General features: G+C 40.7%; 4 protein-coding genes across 7 annotated transcripts; 2 read left to right on the forward strand and 2 right to left on the reverse strand.

Moving 5' to 3' along the window:
* cfap210 (cilia and flagella associated protein 210) lies at window positions 1-8,635 on the forward strand. 2 transcript variants are annotated; one of them, XM_030428357.1, is made up of 11 exons: window positions 1-73; window positions 146-212; window positions 1,442-1,641; window positions 1,738-1,911; window positions 1,999-2,204; window positions 2,459-2,615; window positions 2,695-2,834; window positions 2,923-3,115; window positions 3,624-3,788; window positions 3,886-4,148; window positions 8,462-8,635. In XM_030428357.1, exons 2-11 carry the CDS (start codon window positions 164-166, stop codon window positions 8,472-8,474), a joined length of 1,560 nt encoding a protein of 519 aa, XP_030284217.1. In that variant the 5' UTR covers window positions 1-73; window positions 146-163; the 3' UTR covers window positions 8,475-8,635. The 2 variants fall into 2 exon arrangements, with proteins under 2 accessions (XP_030284217.1, XP_030284216.1); XM_030428356.1 differs by lacking the exon at window positions 8,462-8,635 and having other exon boundaries at window positions 3,886-5,465.
* Window positions 5,455-11,931, reverse strand: ppig (peptidylprolyl isomerase G (cyclophilin G)). Its single transcript, XM_030428355.1, has 13 exons — window positions 11,789-11,931; window positions 11,062-11,145; window positions 10,554-10,628; window positions 10,354-10,461; window positions 10,063-10,107; window positions 9,887-9,974; window positions 9,750-9,779; window positions 9,500-9,639; window positions 9,161-9,335; window positions 8,892-9,077; window positions 8,716-8,806; window positions 8,444-8,583; window positions 5,455-7,383 (listed from the first exon to the last, which is right to left on the reverse strand). Exons 2-13 carry the CDS (start codon window positions 11,120-11,122, stop codon window positions 6,396-6,398), a joined length of 2,127 nt encoding a protein of 708 aa, XP_030284215.1. The 5' UTR covers window positions 11,123-11,145; window positions 11,789-11,931; the 3' UTR covers window positions 5,455-6,395.
* Window positions 11,138-19,643, forward strand: fastkd1 (FAST kinase domains 1). Of its 3 annotated transcripts, none has more exons than XM_030428354.1 (15): window positions 11,138-11,271; window positions 12,924-13,435; window positions 13,996-14,064; window positions 14,687-14,812; window positions 14,902-15,300; window positions 15,386-15,496; window positions 16,213-16,344; window positions 16,429-16,915; window positions 16,998-17,112; window positions 17,191-17,319; window positions 18,129-18,260; window positions 18,373-18,486; window positions 18,844-18,988; window positions 19,088-19,202; window positions 19,325-19,643. In XM_030428354.1, exons 2-15 carry the CDS (start codon window positions 13,101-13,103, stop codon window positions 19,418-19,420), a joined length of 2,505 nt encoding a protein of 834 aa, XP_030284214.1. In that variant the 5' UTR covers window positions 11,138-11,271; window positions 12,924-13,100; the 3' UTR covers window positions 19,421-19,643. The 3 variants fall into 3 exon arrangements, with proteins under 3 accessions (XP_030284214.1, XP_030284212.1, XP_030284213.1); XM_030428352.1 differs by lacking the exon at window positions 11,138-11,271 and adding an exon at window positions 12,456-12,820; XM_030428353.1 differs by lacking the exon at window positions 11,138-11,271 and adding an exon at window positions 12,456-12,785.
* Window positions 19,644-21,407: 1,764 nt separating this feature from the next.
* klhl41a (kelch-like family member 41a) lies at window positions 21,408-24,314 on the reverse strand. The gene is made up of 6 exons (XM_030427466.1): window positions 23,138-24,314; window positions 22,892-23,049; window positions 22,699-22,806; window positions 22,419-22,604; window positions 22,067-22,213; window positions 21,408-21,967 (listed from the first exon to the last, which is right to left on the reverse strand). The coding sequence occupies exons 1-6, from the start codon at window positions 24,215-24,217 to the stop codon at window positions 21,856-21,858; spliced, it is 1,791 nt and encodes a 596-aa protein (XP_030283326.1). The 5' UTR covers window positions 24,218-24,314; the 3' UTR covers window positions 21,408-21,855.
* Between the last annotated feature and the right edge of the window lie 527 nt (window positions 24,315-24,841).

The raw sequence follows: 24,841 nt of genomic DNA on the forward strand, positions 1-24,841 counted from the left end.
TCAGCAGAAAGGCTCCGGATTGGTTGACGTGTTGCCTGGATACAGGGCAACAGATGCGGACCTTCAGAAAGCTGTGAGTAATTTGTGAAGAGTTAACACTAGCTAGCTTTATTTCGCAGTAAATATTTGTTTCTTTATTTACTAGATAATATATCGAATCCTAATGGCATCAGTGGTTCAGTACGGCCGACGAAGAGGCTCCAGTAAGAGAGGTGAGAGCTACAGGAACAGAGTTTTAGGTTAACCCCACTGAAGGGAAGCTAGCTGGTATAAGCTAGCTTAGTTTTCAATAGTAACAGCAGCGGTCTTGAAACTCTGTAACGTAACATTGAATTTTATTTAGTAAGAGTGGCTTTGAAAAACACCAGGTTATTTCAGTATTATGCATCCGTCTGTTGTCAAGAGCAAACCTGTAACCATTTTAAAAACAACAACAAAAAACCAATACTGTGCAGAATTACTTCTGCATATATTTTAGCCAGGATTTTAGAAATACTGAATCCAAATCCCCCAGTGCAACCTCACCCCATGATGAAACTTTTGATTATACCAAAAACTCATGATAGCATTTGTGATTTAAAAAAAAAAAAAAAAAAAAAAGTAAAGTGCCCCTTCAACAAAACAGAGGACATTATGTTAGTGTTCTCCACGGCAGCTACAGCCCTGCTCATATAAACACATATCAACAAACTGATCAGGAAGGCTGGCTCTGTGATTGGCTGCAAACAGGACACTCTGGAGGCTGTGGTGGAGAGGAGGACACTGAAAAAACTGTTATCCATCATGGATAATCCTCTCCACCCTCTCCAACTCACACTGGTCAGACAGCGGAGCACCTTCTCTGGAAGACTGCTTCAGCTTCGCTGTCGTAGCAACAGATACAGGAAATCTTTCCTGCCACAAGCCATCACTTTATACATCAACTCTCTCACCTCTGCCTGACAGAGAAATCTGGTCTCTCTACTGTTCTGTTGTATATATTATTATTGTTATAGTATATTTTGCATATTTTGTTTTGTTGTATATATTATTACTGTTTATTGCTTATAGCACACTGCACTGTATATATACACTATGTATATATTGGATTCTATTTATGTTATGTACGAAGTGTTTTATTTGTAGACCCACTGCTGCTGTAACAAAATAATTTCCCAGTCTGGCATCATTAAAGTAATTCTATCTATCTATCTATCTATCTATCTATCTATCTATCTATCTATCTATCTATCTATCTATATCTGCCTTTGTTTGGCACACATCGACTACTGTACCTTCCATCATGGAAAAGATAAATATGCATACCATGACATTCTTGAAAAAAGCATTATTAATTCAGACATTTTCAGGCCCCTTTAAAATATTCATATAAATCAAATACACATCTAAATAAATATTCTAGATGTAGTGTCTGACTGACAGTCTCCTTCCTTGTCTTCAGCTGAGGAGGCCAGCAGAATGATCCAGCCACCGGACCTCCGCCAAATCACTGTTTTAACCAAGGCTGAATGGCTAAGAATTCAGGATGAACTGAACAAGGTTCATAAAGAAGAGGAGAGTGTGAGAGAGGCGGCAAAACAGAGAGAGGCCCTGCACTTGCAATCTAAGGAGGTGGTGAAACTGTGGCCCAATACCCTCGCAGTAAGTTGTCTCTACAGGGATTTTCTCAGATTGAATCGGCTTTATTACATTTAGATGTGCTTGTGAGCTGACATACTCTGTTTACATTTATCAAAGGGTCAAAGGCAAAAAAAGCTTGAGGCAAAGAAGATTCGGGACGAGCTTGAGGAGGAGAAAAAGAAAGGGATTGATAGAGAAGAGGCCAAATATCAGGAGCAGAAGCGGAAAGAGGCCATTGAGAAGGCCAATACTCAGTTGTTTTATCAAAACGACCGTGTTAGAGGATTACATGTTGGTACCACTTGGAATTACTGTCTCATTTTTACATATTAGGCTATTTGTTGAAGTTTTGAGATTAAAAAATATATACCTTCACAGAGTGGGCTCCTGCTGACAGAGGTGCTGAAGGAGAGGGAGACTCAGATTGAGCTAAAGCAAAGAATGAAGAGTGCATCTAAAGACGTGGACAAGGACTTCTGTAAAATCGTGAAGACCCAGGTGGATGAAGCCTTGTCACAGGAGAAGGAGAAAGCGCTTCAGAAAAAGCTTGAGAGACAGGCTGTTGTTGAGGACCTGAAGCAACAGTAAGTCTTAAATCATACCCGAGAGCCTGTTGCAGATACAAAGAAATGTCATGGTTTTTCACTGAGTTGTGTACATGATGGTGCTCTCTGTTTTAAAGGTATTAAATCACTGTTTTATTTTTGTCTAAAATGTAGTAAAATTGCATTAGAATTTGAATCCTATTTTAAAGTGAAGATGAATTTTAAGAAACAGGAAAGACGGTCTGAGTAAAAATGTCTCGCTTAATAAGAAGCATATAATTCCTCTTCTTTAGGATCAAGGAAAACGAGCAAGTGAGAGAGCAATTGAAGGTCGAGGACAAAAATGACGGAGTGGAAACCCAACGTCTGCTAGAGCTCTATCTGTGGGAGCAACGGATAAAGAAAGAAAGACAGGCAAAAGAGAAGAAAGACCTTATGGAAGCTCACCTGGTAGGGTCACAGATTATCTACTATTGGTGTTCTTTATCAATAAAACATACGTTTATGATTGTTTTCTCTGTATTTACAGGGACGTCTAAGCAACAGGGACCATGTGAGGGCAACAGACGCACAAAAACAGGAGGCTGAGGAGAAGCAAAGGAAATGTTTTCTGGCTGCAAAACAGAAAATGATGAAGTTACGGAACGACCGAAAAAAAGAATTGCTCAGGTAATAATCAAGCGGACAAGGAATACATCTCAAGCATACAGTGGCAGTGTGTCCCTGGTTATCACCAATGCATTGTTTCACTCTGCAGAGAGGCTGAGGAGAACGGGGAGAAGATCATGAACAAACTGACAGTCAGACAGCAGCAGCAGACCGACGATGAGGAGCAGAGGGTCGCAAAGGCTGTCGCTGAGCTGGACGCAAAACAGGCACAACGGCAGTGGGAGGAGGAGGAAAAGAGGGCCGCTATGTTGAAGTCCATCACTGCACACAGAGAAAAGATGGTAACGCATGTTCAGCTGCAAAACCAAAGTTACTTAAACGTATTTCAAGGAACTTTTAACTGGTTATGAAACAGTCTCAGTTTAATACTGATGTCTCTATATGATTTCTATATAAAAGCAAACAAGACCATCAGTGAGTAGACTGGCTATTTCTATATAGTTCTCATAGTTGCTCTAAAATCTCATTTAAGCCCTCTTTATGAATGAGAATAGATACCTCCATCTCAGATGATGTAACCGTACCTCCTCACATACTTCTATGCATTCTTTACATTGGCATGGATGAAGCAAAACATGTACTAGGGCACAGTTCATAGTCAAGGAAGAAAACAAACATGGCGATCGATTTAGCATTTAGTTTTTGTCCACAGGGGGTGCCAGAACACAATTTAAGGTTCTTTGTAGCTGCTTTAAAAGCTTCTTGGTCATTTATGTGGGGTTTAAAAAATGTTTTGTTAATCAAGCTGCCGGCAACAAATCACAGCTGTAATAAAAACTGTTTCATCAGAGACAAGAAAAGGAGCAGAGGGACAAAGAAGGGAAACAGAACAACCAAGAGTCACTTCAGGCCAAGAGAGAGTCTGACAGGATCTTTTCTGAGAAACAACAACTGAAGGCTCAGCAGATCAAAGATGATTTGAAAAAGCTCGAAGACTTCAACACCAGACAAATGGTAACGTGGAAACCACTTCCACCACATTTACAAAGTTCAACAATTATAGTTGTGGTCTTAAACTTGCTTGTCATTGATCTTTTTCTCTCAAATATAGGCAGAGCAAAGTGCCAGGAAACAGCAGCTGAGAAGAGAGGAAGATGAGTTTCAAGAAAAGATGGCAGAACTAATGGCTGAAGAGGAGAGGCAGTTTCAGCAGTATTCACAGCAACTCATCAATGCAGCAACGGAGGCGAAGCGAAACGTGTTTCCACTCCGCAGAGCTGCGAGGGAGGGGATCGGTGGAAGCTTTGGTCCCGTTTCTAGCGGAGTCAGGCCCATCTACCTTGTTCAGGACCGAACCGGTGCTCAGATGCCCAAGTATGTCTCTGGCACTACGCAGGACATTAAAAAGCGTCACGAGGTTGTAGATATTCAAGAAGCAAAGAAGCGAATTGGATTTACATGGTAATAGGTCGCTCGCAGCTTATTGGTTATTCCCCTAAATTTAATGATTTAGTCGTATCCTTAAAATATTTTGACAAAGGCTGTATCTGAATTCTCTCCACTACTCACTAAAATAATGAATAGATTGCGTTTTTGGACACTTGAAACTGTCCTGCGTCATGGCTTACAGGTGTAGTGTTGTGACCATGTTGCTACATGTTTAAGGCAGCGACCTCAACTGAAACAATCTTGATTTATGTGCACCCCTCCGACTTGTCAATGAATGCTCTCTCACTCTCCATGACACCACTATTCTATCCCTATGATGACATTTTTGAGGGCACTTTGTACACTGTGCATAATGTTCACTGTACATTATATAATCTATATAGTAAATAGGGATTGATTTTGGAAAGAAAAACATGTGCAGGGATGTTTTACACAGTGTTGGTTAAATACATGATGTTAAGTAGCTTAACACAACATTCGCGTTATCATTAAGTCAGAATGCTCTACTGCTTATTACACATTGTTATCATTTATACATTTTGTAATGAAGTTCAACTTGTGGTGAACACCCAAAGAAACATTCTGAGTTTTTGTTTGAAAATAGTTGCCCTACTACACCAAAAAAATATTAAAAACAAATGTAGGCATTTTATGATATGAAACATAGTTGATATTTGTTTTTAAATTGTTTCTGTATTTTTTTGGTTCCATTAATTAATCCATGTTTTTACGAGTTTTTGTTTTTTCATTATTTAATTGATGTACCAATTTACATATTTATGTATTGTAGAATGCAAAGGGGAAAAGAATACAGATCTAAATACAGAAATAACTAATTTGTGAAATTGAAAATATACATTCATAAAATGGTAAATTCAATGAAGTAAATAGAGGTATTCAAGACACAAAAGCCAATTTAAAAAAATGATTTTAAAAAGTATATATTTAGTATTTTATGCCTACATTTAGTTTAAATATCAACTTGGTGTTTATTTAATTGCATAGAATTTATTTGAGCCATTTATATATTTTTATTTTAATTTGGCAGTTTCAGAACTGGACTTCTCACCACAGCAGGTGTTTGAACCTGACAGTGGATGTTAACAGTACTGTGCAAATTTCCTTTTATCACCGCTTTTATTATAACTCTGTTTTTGGATGCTAATGTTTGAGCCTCAAACAGATATGATTGTATGTTGTGACGGCAATTACAAAATATTAAAACAACTGATTAAAATCAAAGTTGAGCCTTTTAATTCATTATGTGCTAGTCATTACACTACATGGCAGTCGAGTTCTTAAAACCAACTTGCACAAAACACAATTTATACAAATTGATTTTATGTTGTACTTACAGCATGACATTGACACTTTGTCCATTCCAAAAAAACCAAAAACAAACCAGAGGTATCTCAAAACTGGTTAACAAATAAGATTACAGTAAAAGGTTGTGGATGTACATTAAAAAAAGTACATCATTTATCTAATTATGGCAGGGATCAGCATGCAAGAAATTATGAATGTTCACTTTCAGTTTGATTGCTGTAGTAAAAATAGGTAGACAGGTAATCATCAGACATTTGCCAAACTCGAACACGGTCCTTCCAACTGTGTTTAATAACATCAAATCAAATTTCAGGAGAAAATGTCCTTGTGGGGAAAATAAAGACACTTGAATTAGCTTTGTTGCAGTAAAACCTTGGATCTGCTTTTTACAAACAGTCTGAAAAGTTAACTTTTGTGAAGCCAAAATTTAATTTACAAAAGAATCAACAAGAAACAAACAAAAAAAATCCATCAAAGCCTTCGACTTCCTCTTTCTCTTGTCGTCTACAGTTAAAAGAAAGTCTTCTCCTTTTTTCTAAACCGACCATGCAGCCTCAGCTCCCCATCAGCAGTGTAACGCACTTAAAAGGGGGACAAATCCACAGCTTCCATTCAGTGACAAATCGAATTTTAGCCAAAGCTCACATCACGCTACAAGTCTGTCACTGCAGCTTTTTCTCTTCTGTAGCATCTGTTGCAATTTCAGTTTTTTTCACTTCACGTTAGCTTTGGCCGAGTTTTTTTGCACTGAATGAGAAATGTGAATAAGTCCTTCTTTATATGGAAAGCTGGTGTTGCACACAATATGTATAGTGGGTATAAAATAGGGACTTAAAAGCTCCCTTATCAGTCGCTGTCAGAGCTGGAGCTAGAGCTCGATTTATTCCTCTTGCTGTCATTTCTGTCTCTGCCTTTCGTACTATCTGGTCTTGGTTTAGATGGACTTCGTCTGTCTTTGGACCTGGAGGTACTATTCCCTCTGTTCCGTCTGGAATCTGGGCTCTTCTGACTCTTCCTCTTCTTGTCTCTATCGCTCTCTGAGCTGCTGCTGCGTCTTCTCCTTTGGTTGGCAGCGTCTCTGTCTCTGTCCTTCCTATGAGACGACCGATCTTTGCTGTGGTCTCTCTTGTTACTCTTGCTTCTGGAGCGCCTGCTTCTGTGCGAGTCTCTCGGCTTGTTTCTGTCTGGACTTCTTGTTCGGTGGTCCTTATCCCTGGATGTTCCTCGTTTCTTATTCTCCCTTTCACTGTTGTGTCGTCTGTCCTGACTCCTGCTGCGCTCTCTGCCCCTCTCTTTGTCTTTTTCTCGTCTTTCTTCTTTGTCTTTTGACGCCGCAGGTCTACTCCTATCCCTGTTCCTGCTATCAGATCTGTGCCCGTCTTTTGTGGTCGTTCTTTCCTTGCTTCGCGACTTTGTCCTAGTTCTCTCGCCATTTCTTCCTTTGGCGTCTTCCCTATGCTTTTTATCAGACTCCTGACCTTTATTTCTATCTTTACTATGATCAGATTCAGCCTCCTTCTCTTTCTTTTTAGCATCTCGATCTTTGCTCTTTGAGCGACCTCTTCTGTCATCACTTTTATGCTTGTGATCCTTCTCTCGGCTTTTTGACCTCCTCCTCCTGTCTCTGCTTTTGCTGCGGCTTTGAGATTTATCTCTTTTCTTTGCCTTGTGTTTACTTTGCTTCTCATCCTTCTCGGCAGTGTCCTCTTCTTTGCTTTTGGATCTATGTGACCGAGTTTTCTTTTCCTTTTTACCCTCAGCTGGGTTTTCAGAGGTGCGCCTCTCTCTTCTCGGAGCTTTAGCAGCCTCACCCTTGTCGTCATTCATGTCACCTCTGTGAAATTAAGTGCAGAGTAAATATCACCAGCAGACGATAACAACTGACACCAGGAAACATTATGAAGCTACATGACTGCTACAGAAGACCACAAATGTCACACAACTAGTCATTAACAAAAATGTAATTAACTAATAACTAAATTGTACTTTTGGGATGTAACATGCTCTATTTACATCCCATGGTTACTTGGTATTGTTAAACCTCTCACAGAAATGCTAAAAGGAGAGGCTAAATTAACAAAACTGCCCAGAAGCTCTAAACGATCAAGTGTCAAACATCCTTTCCTCAGATCGTGATAAAGAGTTCAATTTTACAAATTTTCTCAAGATCACAAGTTATTTAGGTCATTATCGCAGTGTAACTAATGTTATTTTAACAAGATAACCTATAACTGTTCAGGGCTCCCATACCTTTCAATAAAAATCTTTACTTTTTATTACTATAAAAAAACTTTATTACTAATTCTGAATCAAGATATTTAAAATTCTTGCTTGAAAATTACATTTTCATTTGTTTATTATTTATCTTTAATTTCTCATGTCTTTGTAAAACACTTTGCAACCCGTTTTTGAAAAGTGCTGTATAAATAATTTATAAATGTAATTGTTATTTTCAAACATATTTGTTTAAATTCCATTATTTCTTTGTGGATACATTAATATATTTTCAATCTATGTACTAGTTGAGTGTTTTAACTTGCTTTTGTAAATCCCCTTTTAAATTTGAATTATTTATTAATTCTCTTTTTATTGCCAGAAAAATAATGACTTGCTTTTCCATTGAGTCCATTTCTTAGAGTCATAAATTGATTTGTTAACAAATGTACCCATTTTCATTGATAATTTTTTTCAGACAGTTGTGGTCTTCCAACAATGTTTTTTAGGCAATACATTTGTTTAGTCCGTCTACATCATGCCTGTTCTTGAAATATTATCACATTTTAATATAAGCTATGTGATGTTAAAGTATCACATTGGCACATGGTCAGTGGACATGGTAAGAACTAGTTTAGCCACATTGACTAGAAACAGTGTCTTTAATGGGGTTATCTTACTTGTCACCCTTAATCCAGCGCTCTCCAGTGACTGCCCTCATCCTCTGACGGTGCATCTCCTGACGCCAGCGTGGAGGAGTTTCACTACGCCGGAAGCGATCTCTGGATCTTGAACGAGAGCGTGACGGAGTCCGGTACCACTGGATGAGAGAAACGACAAAGAGCCATAAAGTCTGCAATGTGTTTAAATGTTACAGTTTAATTTTATGTGTCCCCGCTTTATAAGAGCAACTTCACGTACTCCAGTCTAATCAAACACAATGTGCACCTACCCTTGGACCCCTGCCTTTTATCTTCCTCCCAGATCGTGTCATCACCAGTCTTCTGTGATATGATGACTGAGAATTATATGTAGAGCCAGTACTAAAGAGAAAAAACAAACAATGCATGAAAATCGACAGAAATGTTTGGATGTTTGACATGACAGCTGTTTTTCTTTTAAACTAACCTCTCTCTTGGCCTTTCCTCTTTATTTCGCTGATCCTTGTCAGCATCCTCGTTTGACTTCTGGACTGCCTGGGGGCTCCTCCTCATGAGGAATCGATTCTCTGGGATGGGTGGGATTTCTTCAGGACGTACAGTAGATGTAACCACCTCCTCTTGTTCTTTTTCTTCGGCACTTTCAGCCTCTGACCTAAGGAAGCATAGCAGCTCAGATTAAGAGACTAGGTTCTGCATATGCTGTAGGTGGGTTGAGAGTGAAAATAAATTAGGTACCTTTTCTTTTCCTTCTTCTTTTTCTTCTTCAGCTTTTTTGCCTTCTTTTTCTTCTTCTTTGATTCCTTCTCTGATTCTTCAGAATCAGAGGAGGACTCAGATGAGCTCTCAGAGTCACTGGAGCTGCTGCTGGACCTGGAAGATGCTCGCTCTCTCTTTTTTTCCTCTTTCTTTGCTGCAAACATTTAAGAGTCTGTCAGATGCACCAAACATAAAATCTAAAATCTGTATCTACTCAAAAAACAGAGGCAGAAAAAACAAAAGTTGAAGTTTAAACCTACTTAAAACTTTTTTTTTTTTTTTTTTAAAAGGACTGAAAATGCTTCCACACAAACAAACCTTTAGATTTAGGGACAAGCTCTCCACAGTTCATAACTTTCACGTCAGCATACGGCCTGCTGTTAGGGTCTGTTTTCTGGCTCTCCATAGTCTGAACGACCTCTTGGCCAGAAATCACATGACCAAAAACCACATGGACACTGAGAAAAAAGACGCAATTAGCTTTATCCATGTTGACTCAGGCCAAGCAAAATGTATTGTGTGTACATTAAATCAATAAGAATTTCAGATGCAATCAAGCAGCACTTACCCATCCAGATGGGGCGAGGGCTTTGTGGTTCTGAAGTGTCACAGCAGAAAAGATAATAATGAATATTTGTACAGCTACAAAAATTATCTAATGATAGCATCAAATCAATAATATACAGAAATAAACGTAGTGCTTACATGAAAAACTGTGATCCATTTGTATCTTTGCCCCGATTGGCCATAGACAGCAGGTACTCCTTGTTGTGTTTAATTGCAAAGCTTTCATCTGGGGGAAAAGGAGAAGATTGTACTGCCATCTTGAAGCCAACGTCGGTTTGGATAACAAGTGACAGCTCTGACAGTCGCCTCTTTACCTTCAAAAAAGCCTCCATAGACGGATTCGCCTCCTCTTCCATTTCCTACGATGTCAGAGAATAAATAAAACATAAGCAAGGAGGAAAGATATATTTATGGTGATATAAAACACCTGTTGATTAGTGGTTATTTAAATAGATCAGGTCGGATTGATATTACACTTTTCACGCACAGACAGACTCACAGTGAGAAACTTTATCCTCTCCTTCTTTGAATTGACCATATTTGGACGTAACTACCAGTAATAAGCTATGTCAATCATTCACAACAGTTAAGTTTTATGAACTCACCTTCACTGAAGTCTCCTCCTTGAATCATGAAGTCTTTCACAATCCGATGGAAGAGACATCCTTTGTAGTGCAGGGGTTTCTGAGTTCCTTTGCCGATGCCTTTCTCGCCTGAATAAAACCAAAGGACGAATCAGTGTTGAAAAACCATGAGAACCATGCAAAGTTCTGACATGTTCTTGTGGAGAAAATAGAGTTTTCACCTGTGCAGAGACATCTGAAGTTTTCACAAGTTTTGGGGCATATATCTGAGAAGAGCTCCACCACGACTCTGCCGACTGAAGAAAGAGCATTGTTAATTAATTTTCTTTCTTGTTATAATAAATTACCTTCACTCGTCAGTTCATTGGGTATGTCTAGATAAAATCAGTGCGGTCTGATACAACATCCTTGCAAGGTGTCGTACTGAAACCCTACAAGAGTGGTGTGTGATGCAAATAAAGTGTATTGCATTAAACCAAGTGTTTCTAATATTCTGACCACCCAATTTACATCAGTCAGGGTTGACTTTATATTGTATTATAATACAACAGCAGCACAAATCATATCCTCTGAAAATGACTTTGCAGTTTAATCAACACCTTTCTAAAATGGTTTCAACGAAAAAGAGTCTGTATAACACTAATTGATGGCATTTGTAGTATTTGATTTGAGAAATAACAACATAATAAAGTAACAACTGAGTGAAAGCATCCGAGGTTTCTGTCTTACCGAGCACATTACTGATTCCGATGTCAAGGAAGCAGCGAGTACGCTGAACCTTGATCCCCATGATCACCGCTACTGATCAAACACCTGAAGGAGAGAGACACAGATAACACACAGATGAACGTCAAGAAAGCTACTGATGACTTGATGCCAGCAGGATGTAATTTCGAATATCCTGCACACCTACATGGTATGACCAGTTCAACGATGTCTGTAAGTGTTATTCATAACTGGATATTGCAACATAATTAATAAACATGTTTACTTCAAAAGTTTTCAGATCACTGACAGGTTATTACATTGATAAGATGAAGGTCACTGTCTGGGTAAACGCAGCTGGGTTGTATGTAAATTAGACTGGCTAACGCTAATGTTCGTTTGTTTTATGACTCGCAAGCTAGCATTAGCCAACTAGCTACGCGTTCCCACTTGACCTGTAGAGCCAACTGCGAAGACAAGTTTCATGTGTAAGTTAATAAACACAAAAGCCCCTCTTCACACACCCGCCGGTCTGGATTGTATCGTTACGGTTTCACGCAGATACACGGTCACCTAAAGCATCTACCTAACGCTAGGCCTGCTCGCTAATGGTTAGCATTAGCAAGTTCATCCTCGGGCAGACAACATGCAGCGTTTGGAGGGGCTTATTCTACATCACGTAAAACACACAATTTCAAATTAACTGCGCACGTAATATCGTTAAGACATGCTTAATGCCGAATCACATCACCTGGATACCCAAGGATATCACTCCATACAACGAGCAGGTCTCTCAAACGACGAAAATGTAAGTTTCATTCAGTACTGGACTGACTGTTTTCTAAAGATGGCGCGGCGGGGACGTCAATGTATTTCTAGAACCGTGCGCCAGTCAACGCAGCGGGGCGCGCAGCGGAGAAACAATCATGTTATTTGTGCCCTGAATTCGGCCTGTCAGGCTGCTTAAAATCACCCACATTATACATTGTTGATTTATATCCGGTTAATGATTCAATAAGGTGTTCATCTATTTTGATTAAAATCCAAGTGGTGAACTGGAATTACTCGGTTTGACCTCACATGCCAATTTTGCCACATTTGTGACCTCACTAATGTAGAATAGTATGACCGTATATTTGCCTGTTTTTGAAATTGTGCTGTCTGTCTACAGTAGGTAGATGTAGTAGTATGTAATGTCAGTGGAGTTGTGCCGCAGACGGTCCTAGGTGGACCAAAGGGCAAAGTCATTGTGATTTATATTGTCTATGAGAAATGTAGAGGGGTAGATGGATAATAGAATAAAAAAATAAAATTCACTCCAGGTAAACATTTAAACATTTAAAATACCCATGGTATTGTATTCCCTGCGCATGAACTGCTGCCTGACAGTCGAAACCCAGGGTTTCAAACCTCCCAACTTTATTACATCACTGGCTACGGAAGTGGAACATTATAACACACATGCAGGCTAATTTTGACTTTGAATGGGAGATTTTAATGACAGTATTGTATTTGTACAAGCTTTATATAGTTTGAGTCGCTATAATCTGCAGAAGTCTAGCTACGAATCGAGTTACCATGTGTAATCCGGGGATGTCAGACATTTTAGGTGATTGTTTCTCTATCCACGTGAGCACCGCGTTAGCATTCTGAACCTAGCCACTGTTAGCTTCCTTCAGGTGCACTGAAGGAAAGTCATGAAATCTCTGAAAGCCGCCGTCTGAGAGATGAAACCATCTGAACCTGAGGTCAGCATGTCATAACTTCATCACCTCACTGTCATGTGAGTGTTTTTTCTATATGCAGTTTAAAACTGAACTTGATTTAATAAAGACGTTGTCATTCAGGTTGGAATAATGTGTTTGGTTTTTGTGCTTCTTGTTCAGTTGACAGGTGTCCCTCATTCAACACCAAACATTTACCACCACCCAGATTGCAGCTTAGTGGATGTGATCTCAGCAGACTGAGCCTAACTGTTGCTTTGACATTGAGATGGACAGTGGACACTGCTGGAACAATGAAGGTCCCATTATATACTTAATTTGAGCTGAGGATCTGTGGAGATGTTTCGGCTCCGGTGTGTCACCACCTCTCTACGGAGGCTCCTGCACAGGGGCACGGTGAACCGAGACCAGGTCCTGGACCAGCTGAGGGTCTGCTCAGTTGAAGACCAGCTTTTTGACGTGGTGGGCAAAAACAAGGCCAAGCTCACAGTGAACCATGTCAGCTGTGCCGTGGGAATGTTGTGGCAGTTTCAGAAAGAGAAGCCACAACTGCTCCGGACTGTCGATCTCATCAAGAGCCACCCGCAGTTCTTGACTCTGCGGGTTTTGGCGGAGAACAAAATTGCTCTCATGGATGATTTTGTGTTGGTCGACATGCTTTACAGTTTCCTCAGGTACATCAAGATACAGACACAATCAGTTTAAAGACTAACTCCACCAATTTTACACATTAAAGTGTTTTCACAGGTCTTGGGGAGTTCTACTGCATATGTGAAAAAAGTAGTATAAAGAGTTTTATAGCTCCAGAGGAAGCTGCATGTAATCCTGATGTATTGCTTCCAGTGATGTCACCTATTTGCTAAATTGCATTGTGGGTAATTTAGGCGCAATGTTTTGAAGAGGAAGACGAGGAGTGAAAAAAGCAACTTCTCTCGATCTACTGCATTGACTTTCATCATTTGTTGATAGGAGTGCAATGCAGACCATTGGACTGCTTTTCAAAACCTGTCGCTTACTTTACCCACAATGCAACTAAGTCACTGAGTGACATCACTGGAGGCAATTCATCAGATTACACGCAGCTTCCTCTGGAGCCGCAAAAGGCGTCATACCACTTTTATATATGCTGTCCTATTCCCCAGACCTGTAAAGACACTTTAATGTGTGGTGGATCCTTTAAGTGTTATCTGATTGAATTTAAGCCATGATAACATTCTGTGTTATTGTCTGTTAGGTTGAATGTGGATCCACATGACAGTCTTGTTCAGCACCTGGTTTCAGAAGCATGGCTCAGATTAGACAGGTATGATCGCACTACACTGTTTTGTTTTTTCAGTTTGTTGATGACATGAAGGGTAACAATTCCTTTTTCATTTTGATTAATCTGTTAGTCATGTCTTGATTAATCAATTACTTGTTTGGAATATAAATGTCACAAAAAATCAAAATGGATCAATCAGTGTTTTCCAGAGATGACTTCCTCAAATTTCTAGTTTCTTCTGCAGCCCAAAGATATTTACAGTCAAAGTGGTGTAAAGAAACCAGAAAACATTCACATTTAAGAAGCTGGAGTCACAGAATTTGGACATTTTCTTCCCTACAAAAAACCAAAATGGTGGCAATCAATTCAGTAGCTGACAGTTAATCGATTGTTTGTTGCAGCTCTAAGTGACCTCTGGCGCTGCAACTATGATTGTGATTATTTAGTAATCAGGAAGTTATTTTTTCAATTTATTGTTAAATGTTAAAAATAAATAGTAGGTGATACCCTCAACTGTCTTGTTCCATCCATCATTCCTAAACCAAAAAAATAAAGTTTAATGACACTGACATCATAATCTTTGTTACATTTGCTGTCGATTTCTGGATTGATCGCTTTATTGTTTTTTCACTAATGAGCGGTTACGAATGTGGATTTTTTGCAGATTTTCAATGGCCTCCCTTTCCAAGTTGGCCAACTGTCTAAGTGATCAGCAGCTTCATCACAGTCCTCTAATGGGCCACATCACCAATATTGTTGATCAGAAGCTTTCAACTATTGATGACGCCAGGTTGGTCATGAGTCACATAAGATCAAATGCCTTCACATATAAGTACTTCTTACTGTATATTTTAATCTCCGACTCGACTGTTTTCCCAGGATCCTGACTACACTGATGCTCGGTGTGTCGTCCCTGGCGTCTCCCCGGCTCCGGGATGCCCTCATTAACAGGGCGGACCTTCTCCTGGACAACACGGATGCCTCAAATTACAACACCCCGCGGAGAGTGGTGCAGTTCCTGCGCAACATAAGGCAAAGTCACCGTCCTCTGCTGGAGAAGTGCAACAAGATCCTGCTGTGCAACATTCCCACGCTGGATGCAGAAAATATCGGCATCATCATGGGGCTGTATCAGGCCCTGCAGTTCAACAACTGTGACTTCAGGCTGGCTGTTAAACAAAGACTCACAGAACTGCTCGATTCAAGCAACGATCCTTTCTCCTTCACTAGACTGTTTTTCTGTCTGGCTCCGATGGCCAGTCAGGAGGTCAGAGAAAGGTGTGTAACATAGCCAGTGGAGGTCTAACCCTTCACAGCTATTCTTTAGTCTCACGGGTCTCCGATGTGGTTTCATCCCTCTTAGGTTGCAGAACACTGCCCTCCTGTTGGTGGATGAGCTCAATGCACAGCAGGCTCTGGCTGTAGCTGAAGCTCTCGAGGACATTCAGAGCAGGAACTTGAGCTTACTGAACAAGTGAGTTCATATCTTTGTTTTAAACAGGAGATCTGCAAGTAAGTTTCACAAATATTAGTCCTCCAAAGTAATTCAATTTGAATTTCTGAGTAAATTGCCACAAACATCGAAACTTATATAATTTATCAGTCTTTTCATTTCTTTTTGTCAAAACAAGGCAAGGTCTTCTGCATAGAAGTCCATATTTCTGGGGTAACAAATCTTGAAAACTACTACTGAACTTAATACGGTCTTATTACTTTATACTGGCACTCAGCTTTTAGCAAAACATGGATAAACCTTACTCCGTTTCATAACCACATTCCGACATAAGATCTGCAATGGACCATATATGTACAATGTTTGAAAAAGAAAAATACTTTTATTCTGAAAAGGTCTTACTAAGCATTACATGTTAGTGTCTTGACTTCAGACACCATGTCATAGCAACTGCATAGCTTAAGAAATGCAGCCAATACAGCAGCCAATAATTTCTCACAGTTCAAGCTCAAGATTACTACATGCGTCATCTGAAAAGTGGCTAAAAAGATGTTGATGAACAGATTGTATTATTTTTGTTTACCTCTCCTTTAAAACATCTAACTTATAAGGGGATCCTTTTCATAACGTTACATATATTTTGTATTGATCTCTCCTCCTTCTTTAAGCCTCTGCTGATACATTTAAATGTCTACTATAATTTTGTAAAATGTTTTTATTACTAAACAATTTTCCAGAATTGCATCAGTAATCCAAAGACACCTTCATGTCTATAAGCCAGTGGAGGTGGCCAGAATCACCCAAGCCCTTCTCCTGCTGCAATACCAGAACCCCGAACTCTTCACCAAACTAAGAACTATTCTGCTCAAGTAAGTGTTTATTTGAGATGGAGGCAATTCTGCTTCACACTTGTGATTTAAAAAAAGCATAAACTGATCACTCTGTGTTTGCAGCTTTCTGGAGCGCAGCGTCTTCCCCTACGAAGTGACCATGTTGACCCGTGTTCTGTCCATGCTCCCCTGCTCGCGGATTGAGGAGTGTGTGATCTCGCGGGTAGATGCAGTGGTGACCCAGTGCAGTCTCAGCGACCTCAGCACCATTTCTTTTGCCGTCGCCAAGTGGGTGCGGAACGATCCCTCCTACCGCCACAACACTCCCAGTAGGTACGTCCGTCTGCTGCAGACCATGAACCGCTGCGGACACGAGAGGCTGCAGACAGCTGACCGGCTGGACTTGTTGCTGGATGAGCTCAAGTACATTTCGGGAGAGTGGTTCGAGGAAATACTGGTTGAAGACACAATGGGGACACTGCAGAGGATGATCAACCAAATAAACTGGACAAATGTGCCTGACTTGACCCTCCTCTTAACCAGGATAGGTCACCTCTGCCCTCCCCTGATGGACCACATCGCCAGTGTGGTCATTAAAGACATTGACAAGGTGCTTTAAGAAACATCACAGTATGGTAAGTCTGCAGTAACTCAACATATATTAACTGTATTCTTCCTGTATGACTTTAAAGATTCACCACTCGGCAATATATGCCATCCTGCTGCCCTTCTCAGTCCTGAACTATGATCCCGTACAAGCGGACGAGCTGTATGATGTTTGTATCCAGCGCGTCATTCCTCATATCAGTAAGTGGATCAGTTTACACATTTTCTTTTCTTAGTTTAAGCTTACACTTACTCCAAAGTGTGTCTTTGTGTTTGTAGGCTCCCTTGACCCACATCTGCTGGTTTTCCTGGCATACTGCTTGGCTTTGGCTGACTGTTTCCCTGGCGAAATCATCAAGGAAATCTTCACTATAGACTTCCTGGGAAAGCTGGATGCCCAACTAGACAGTATGTCCCCACTTGGCTTATAATCGTAGGAGTTGTTGGTTTACTGTTTGTAAGCACACCAAAAAAGTCGGCTACTCGTCCAGCAGATCAAAGAGTAAAAAAAGAGAGAGAGAGAGCAGCTGTGGTCGAGTAAATGAAAAGATGCAAGAACAAAGCACAAGCTTTCTTTTCTTGATTGTTTCACAGCGCTTACGTTCTTATCCAAATTGTGGGAGGTGCAATTTTTTTTTGATAAAGATGAAATGTTTTCACAACATACCAGAATGCACAACCCTGCATGAATGTGCCTCATATCAGAATTTTGTGTGAACGCAGCCGGAGCACAGGCTCCATCCTGTCCACGCTGCTCTCTGCTCTGTGTGCTGGTGTAGCTCAGCCCCGCCCTCAGTCAAACAGACACAGTTCCCTATATACATGACACAGACTGAGAGCAGAGAAGAGAGATAGCGATGTAACTAGCTTTGCTACACAAAAAATCCTGACCTTGCACCGTTATTGGCAGTGTACACACCACTGCCTAATAGGTTGATGCCTAGAAACATCCGAACAAAATTATTAAGACAAAATGGTCATAGAGCTGGGTTGGTGGGGATACAGACACCACCACATATTTCTAGTGGGTCATTACTTACTTTTGTGTAGTCTATATGTAATGTGTAGAGTCTATACATTGCTTTTTTTTTTTGTTAGGAAAATCCTTATAGTATACTATTTAAATATAATTGTTTCTATTCATCAGCAGCAAAGTATTCAAGCAGTTTCTACTTGCTTAATAGGACTTATGTAACTCTTCCCCTTACTTCTTAAAGCCCTCCCTGATGTCCTCAACATGCGCACCAGACTGCGCCTCATGGACCTCAATCGGGCTGTGTGTCTCCAGTGTCCTGAGTTCCAGGTGCCTTGGTTTCATGATCGCTACTGCCAGCAGTTGCAAAAGAAAGGTATGTAGATCAACAGAGAAACAGTTTTCTAGTTCAAGTGGGTTTTTAAAAATGGCAGATATATGTAATTCATTTAAATGATTTAATTTTCCTGTTTTAAATGTTTTTTTAGGGGGTGGTTCAGGCAGTTCTGCTCAGCAGCAAATCCACAAAATGCTGGGTGACATTCTCGATGGCATGAACCGTGTTCGAGTGGCAGTTGTCACCCCATATTTTTACACCATAGGTGAGTCATATTGGGTAGTAATCCATCTTGGCATTATTTACTGATTTGATGGTATTTTTTCACATTTTCCTCTTCTACAAAAGTCTTAAAAATAAAGCAATCACAGAGTAAAAACAGTGTGTGAGTGTTATTCTACAGTTTGCTGTCCGGTAGTGTGATGATGTACTAAATAAAACATGCTATAGAAGTACAGAAGTGTCACATCCATTGGGTCAAAGATAAACAAAACTTGGCTCACACAGAAACAGATAACACAGGATCAAATTTGTCCGTCATATTGGCTTCAGGAGAAGTGAATAGCAAACAGTGAATATTCGTGGGGCAGAAGTCTAATGTGTCTTTATTTTGTCTTCTCAGACTTTGAATGCATCCTGGACAGAAACTTGCAGCCGTTGCCTTACAGCGAGCCGAGCGCACTCCAGATGTCAGACGGGGAAAAGGTTCACTGGGGAGGGGGCTCCGTGGAGAACATCAGGGAGGCGCTCCCCCCTGGAGCTCAGCGGTACGGATATATCTAAAAACACCCAGAATACTAAAGAGGAATACTGAGACCACTCGGGAATGAAATATGTTTGACGCTCTGTTTCTCCTCATCCCGCAGAGTTGCTGTGGACTTCCTTGATTCAAAGACCTTCTGCAAGAATTCTCACCGCATGAAAGGTGAAGCTCTGATGAGAAAAAGACACCTTGAAATTCTGGGATACCGCGTGGTTCAGGTGAGGAAACATAAAGATTTCACATGGTGTTCACGTGGTGTCTAACACTGAATACTTTTAAACATCAGTGATATTATAGAAGACTCTCAGGGGGTGAAAGAATTGATTTGTATTATTTACAGGTCCCTCACTATGAATGGAACTCTATGGAGCTCTCGACACAGGACGCCTGGAAGGAATATCTGAGGAAGAAAATATTTAAAGAGGGTTCTTCCTGACGGACTTATTTATTGAACAATGAAAGTCATGTTACATTCAGCACTGAGCTTTGAGTTTGGTTTGGAGAATTTCGAGGTTGAACGACTGAACAGAGATTTTAAAAACATTAAGTGCTCCTTATTTTTAGTTATTGAGCAAAAGTTGACATGGATCTACCTCATTCATGTTGAGTGAGATTGTATATTATGTGCTTTCGTATTAAAATGAGCAATTTAAAGAAAATTGTAAGGCTTGAGTCTCTTTCGTATATCGAACATTAATGGGGTTTTATCAGTGTTGCTTAACAAAAAGATTGATGTTTTAGGTAACTTATTACAACTAAAGATTAAGGGCCTGCCATTATACTTATTTGGAAGAATACATTTACTCAAGTAGTACAAATTTCTATTTGAGCAGTAATTTTAATCTCAAAACACAAGATGTAATAGTGAAACACTGACAGGAAACAATTTATTGCAGAGTGAGTATTTTTACTTGATACTATATATTCTAATGATAATACTTAGATTAACTGAAGTCAGGCTTTGAATGTACAACTTTTGTCATGGTGTATTTTCAGGGTTATACTACTACATCTAAGGATCTGAATACCGCTTCACCACTGGCCGTTAAAGAGATGTTATGCTCATTTTCAGGTTCATAATGGGTTGCTAGTACTAATACACTTGGGTTACTAAAAAAAAAAACAAAGATTAAAAAAAAAACACACTCCTGAATACCCAGTCTCCTCTGTCAGCTGAGCCAGTATTGCTAAGAAAAACAGCAACAGAAGAGCTGTGCCAAATAAATTCATATGTACCAAACAAGTTGCTAAGCATAAAATATGTAAGGGGCTGTCCACACGGACGAAAACGATCTTTTTTTCCTCCGTCTTCCTCGGCATCGTTTCAAGAATATTTGCATCCAGACGGATCCACTGAAAATGACCGAAAACACTGTGGTTCATATCCAGGAATCCAGGCCTATAGGTGGCGCTTGACATTCACCAAAAACGGAGAGAGAGAAGGAGCATGCGCATTAAGCTTGCGCGCGGTAAACAAACAGAGAGTAGACGGAGAAACCGAACACAACAAGAAGAAGATGAAAATGGCTCGTGCGAGGAAACCAGAATCGTTCGTGTACCATTAATGAGGCCGAACTGCTGCTGCGACTCACTCTGACTACAAGGTGAGTAAGTTGCAAGAAAGGCTTAATATCTTCTGTGGCACAAACACGATTATGTAGTCTGCCATTGTTGTTGTTGTTGTTATGAGACGTCACAGGGTTCAGAGGTCGAAGGCAAGAGGTCGAGGGGTGGGGCGATAGCGTCATCGTTTCGGAAAGTATGCGGATTTGCCGTCCACGCGAAAATGGGAGGGCTGTGTTTTCTGATTTTTCCACCCTGAGACCCGTTTTCAAAAAAGTGCCTTTCCAGGATCTGTGTGGACGGTCGGCCAAAACGATGCAATACATGTGCGTTTTTGCAAAAGAGCGTTCTCTTCTGGACGGCCCCTAAATGTGTAACATGGTGACATATTGTGATGTCACAAAGTCACAGAATTAAAGGTGGGACTACTGATGAAGTGTTTCAGGAGCAGGGTTTTCTGTGGGAGAAGGGAGCTTCTTTTGGAGTGAACTTTAATCTTTTTCACTTTCAAGACCTTTTACATGCACAACGGCATTTCGAAAACATTGAAGGAAAGGTAAACAAAGAAGCATAACAGGTCTCTTTTGTGGAAGTCAACATGATGACCCTCAGCATGAACAGGGTTCAAAATAAACACCAGCTGATATATCTAGCCTCTCATCTGCAGACATTTTCTAAAGACTAAACATTGATTCCAACCTATAATGACTAATGAAAAATTACTTGATACTTTTCTGATATAAAAACAAACAACAGCAGTATTGAAATGTTTACAATTAAATTTCTCATCAGTATGCACCGGGAGAAAGAATCTCCACCCTTGTACTGTGTACAAGAATAAAATGTAATCAAATCTGTCAAATAGACACATTGAGTCTGTGGAAGATATTTTAATATTGAATAGTTTTGAGTTACACGTTGTAACTGACTGTAATAACAGAGGAATCTCTACAGTATGCAAGCCTTTACCAGTTAACAGCAATAAAACTCACATTAATGGGTCAATGGAAGTCAGGTGGTGGGGAATCCGTCAATGAGTGATATGTTTTTGAAGGTCAGTAACAACAATGATGTCTGGTCCAAACAACAGCAACTGTTCAGTGTTAGACTTCAATGACTTCCTGTATGAGAAATAAAGAACGCATAGAACAGCCAAAAGAGACGTGTGCCTTGTATGTTAAAATGTCAAAGGAGCCACTAATCAAGAGCATGTGCGTAATATTCTTGCCTACAGCAGTAAAGTGAAAGTCCCTCTTATGTCAAAGTCCCTCGTATCAAAGTCCTTGCTCGTATGTCCCTGGACTGTTGTTACAGTTTGGGCATTCTGGCTGCATTCAGACACATCGACACAACGGAGGCTCCGGCTGCATAACGCATCTCTCTAATCATGCCAGTCCACTGTTTCTTGTCCTCTTCATACCTGGTAAGATAGTGAAAACAAGTTACCATCATACAGTGTCTTAGGGGGGTCATCACTGCAAAAGTGAACAAGAAGAAATATATTGTATCATCTACGTACTGCCAAATGTCAATGATTTCGCTGGGTGCACACTCTTTGTTCTCGTTCTCCACCATGGCGAAGCCTCCTACAGCATACAACAAGCCTCCACAGCTGACCAGGTTCACTGAGCTCCTCTCCTGGGAAAACTCTGGGAAGGGTGACCACCTGCAACAAGGTGCATTCAGTTGTATCAATGTGACATCTCCATTTTGTTGTGTTTTAGTTGTCCTTAAATATCTCAGAGAGTTTCTTTTGACTTTTTTCTTTATATGGATTTAAAGCAGTTACTTAATCAAATTGGTATCAGAGTAAAACAACAACCACCCTTTGCACTTTGAGGGGCCTATGCTTATTGTTATAATAAACGTACTTGTTGGTTCCAAAGTCGTAGGCTTCACATGAACCTGTGAGGCCGTCTTCAGTAACTCCTCCAGCGACAACAATCTTCCCATTGTGGATAACTGCACCGAACATCGACCTGGCTGTCTTCATTGAGGCCACCTCCTTCCACTCGGACTTCTTGTGATTGTATGCAAACATCTTATTGGTGGCTTTACTTTACCAGAGAGAAATGAAAAATTATTCCCAACAAAATTAATGTAAAACCTGATTTTGGCTTCATATACAATCTAATGGGGTTGCAGTCTTACTTGTCATCTGTTTTGCCTCCGATACAGTACACTAGACCGTTCTCAGAGACCACACAGTGGCCGTGGATTTTCAAAGGCAACTTCTTAGTGTCAGTCCACTTCATTTTTCTACAAAAAAAATGGCAGATAAAGTCAAATGTGTTCAACAGTAAAAACAGAGAACGTATCCAAATGGTTGGTGTGCTGGACTTACTCAGTGTCATAGCACAGAACAGTGTCATGAGACTCATTGGACTCTAAATCTTTCCCTGCCACAGCAAAGATGAGATTTTCAAACTCCCCCATCGCAAACAGACACCTGGGGGAAGGCATGGGTGGCAGAGCAGTCCAGTCCGCAGCCAGACTGTCCAACTGAAAAACACATTTGAGGATTTTTTTGAAAAAACAATTTACTTCTGATGTGTTCGGTGCATCTGCGATGTTAATGAGATGTCTATACCTGGTAGAGGTAACACTGCAACGGGTTTTCTTTGTTCTCCTCATCTACAAACAGTCCCCCCACCACGTACAGATTGTTCTTCTTCGATGTCAGACTGACGTGGTTTCGTGGGACCTGCTCTGCCATGGCAGCAAGAAAACATTCGTTCTCCTGGACGTCATAGGCCACAGCAGCAGTGTCGCTGATCATAAGGATCACGTCTTTGGCGTACATACCGTATCTGCGGTTATTGTTCAGATAGCCAGGCAGCTTTCCCTCCTCTCCTTCCTCCTCTCCTTTTTCACTCTTAGGAAGCTTCCCCGCAAACGCCTCCTTTATGACTTTGACTTTTTTGAGAAGTTCAGGATTGGCCTTAATGAGGTCGTCCTTCTCCACCTTTTCCTTGAAGTACTTCTCCGGGAGTAAACGAAAACGAATGTAATCAAAGGCATCTTCTAAAGATTTCTCGCGCTTCTCTTTGTCTTTCCTGATCCACCTCATGAGGGTCTCGAACACCAACTCCTCTTTCTCTACATTGAGTGCATCTGCTCCAATCACAGCAAAAAGTTCAGCTGGAGCAAGGTCGAGGAAGTCCTCATCCACGGCTACGCTCGTGAACCGATCTGCGATGTAATCTCGCGCTGCCATCGCCAGTCTGGCACAGTTCAGCATCAGTCCCAGCCTGTAGATGGCGAGACAGTTTTTCTTTGACAGCTTCTTCTGGAGAAAATTCACACAAACCGTGAACACTGAGGGGATCTGGAAGCGGTTGGCGACAGTCAGAATATCCTGCACATTGTTGTCGTTGATGTCAATCTCTGCTGAGTACATGTAGTTTACAATCCCCTCCATGATACCAGGGTCCAGGTTCTCCAGAACTACCTCCTTTTTGTCCATGTCTTTGTCGTCCGCTGAGAAGAATATCTCCCGGAAATAAGGACTACAAGCTGCCAGAATGAGCTGATGGCAGGGGATGCTCCTATCTCCGACTTTTAGGACACAGTCGATCAACTTGTTCTCATTCAGGAGCTCTTTGAGTCCATCCTGCAGCAAAGTGGTTTGAAACAGACGGAGATCTTCCCTCAAGCCTTGGGGATCCATTCTGAACAGACAGGAAGTTGATGGAAGAAGTGGGGCAGTTCACAACAGACTGACCTAGCTGGTGGAGACAGAGAACTATAGGCAGCCAGGTCTGAAGCCACTTCAATATAACCGTGCCCCTCTAAATATAGCCAAGCATCCCATCTGTGAGGAATTCAGGTTGGCCAAACCAGAGAGCTCACACAGCTGTCATAGAGTAAAAACGACTGTGGAGCCTCGTCACCCTGGTGATTAGTAACAACATTGTTGTGTGGCCACACGAAAATAACCTGTGATCTCTCATGTCATTTACTTTTGTCTGTTTAAGAGGATGGAAACAAGGAAAACAGCAAATGAGAATTCTAAGGCACCAAATGCACAATGGCAGGAGCATTTGTTACAGTACTTTATGTGTTGACAGATATGGATGGCATTTACTACAATCATGTGTATTCTAGGGCAGAGGTGTGACCAACTCATGTTTTTGGTTAGTCACAAGTAGGGCTAAAATCTTTGCACTCAAAGAACTTTAGTTCTACTGAAGTTATCATGCCAACACTTTGTCCTCAAACTCCCGGTCCAGACGGAAGCTGCGTGGCTTACTGAGCTAGCTAACTTTAGCAGTTATTCTGGTGATATACTGTC

This window comes from Sparus aurata, chromosome 9 (assembly GCF_900880675.1).
Source record: "Sparus aurata chromosome 9, fSpaAur1.1, whole genome shotgun sequence".
NCBI classification, from domain to species: domain Eukaryota; kingdom Metazoa; phylum Chordata; class Actinopteri; order Spariformes; family Sparidae; genus Sparus; species Sparus aurata.

Bases quoted from the DNA above. Each gene is read 5' to 3' on its own strand.
- klhl41a (XM_030427466.1), bottom strand. From the start codon at position 24,217: ATGGATCCCCAAGGCTTGAGGGAAGATCTCCGTCTGTTTCAAACCACT. The intron at 23,050-23,137 runs GTATAGACATCT...TGTGTTTTTCAG, and splicing joins TGCAGTGTTACCTCTACCAG to TTGGACAGTCTGGCTGCGGA. The intron at 22,605-22,698 runs GTAAGACTGCAA...TCTCTGGTAAAG, and splicing joins GGAGGCAAAACAGATGACAA to TAAAGCCACCAATAAGATGT.
- fastkd1 (XM_030428354.1), top strand. From the start codon at position 13,101: ATGTTTCGGCTCCGGTGTGTCACCACCTCTCTACGGAGGCTCCTGCAC. The intron at 17,113-17,190 runs GTAAGTGGATCA...TTGTGTTTGTAG, and splicing joins GCGCGTCATTCCTCATATCA to GCTCCCTTGACCCACATCTG. The intron at 18,989-19,087 runs GTACGGATATAT...CTCATCCCGCAG, and splicing joins CTCCCCCCTGGAGCTCAGCG to AGTTGCTGTGGACTTCCTTG.
- cfap210 (XM_030428356.1), top strand. From the start codon at position 164: ATGGCATCAGTGGTTCAGTACGGCCGACGAAGAGGCTCCAGTAAGAGA. The intron at 213-1,441 runs GTGAGAGCTACA...CCTTGTCTTCAG, and splicing joins AAGAGGCTCCAGTAAGAGAG to CTGAGGAGGCCAGCAGAATG. The intron at 3,789-3,885 runs GTAACGTGGAAA...TCTCAAATATAG, and splicing joins ACTTCAACACCAGACAAATG to GCAGAGCAAAGTGCCAGGAA.
- ppig (XM_030428355.1), bottom strand. From the start codon at position 11,122: ATGGGGATCAAGGTTCAGCGTACTCGCTGCTTCCTTGACATCGGAATC. The intron at 9,780-9,886 runs GTAAGCACTACG...GTGACACTTCAG, and splicing joins AATGGATCACAGTTTTTCAT to AACCACAAAGCCCTCGCCCC. The intron at 9,336-9,499 runs GTTTGTTTGTGT...AAATGTTTGCAG, and splicing joins GCTTGTCCCTAAATCTAAAG to CAAAGAAAGAGGAAAAAAAG.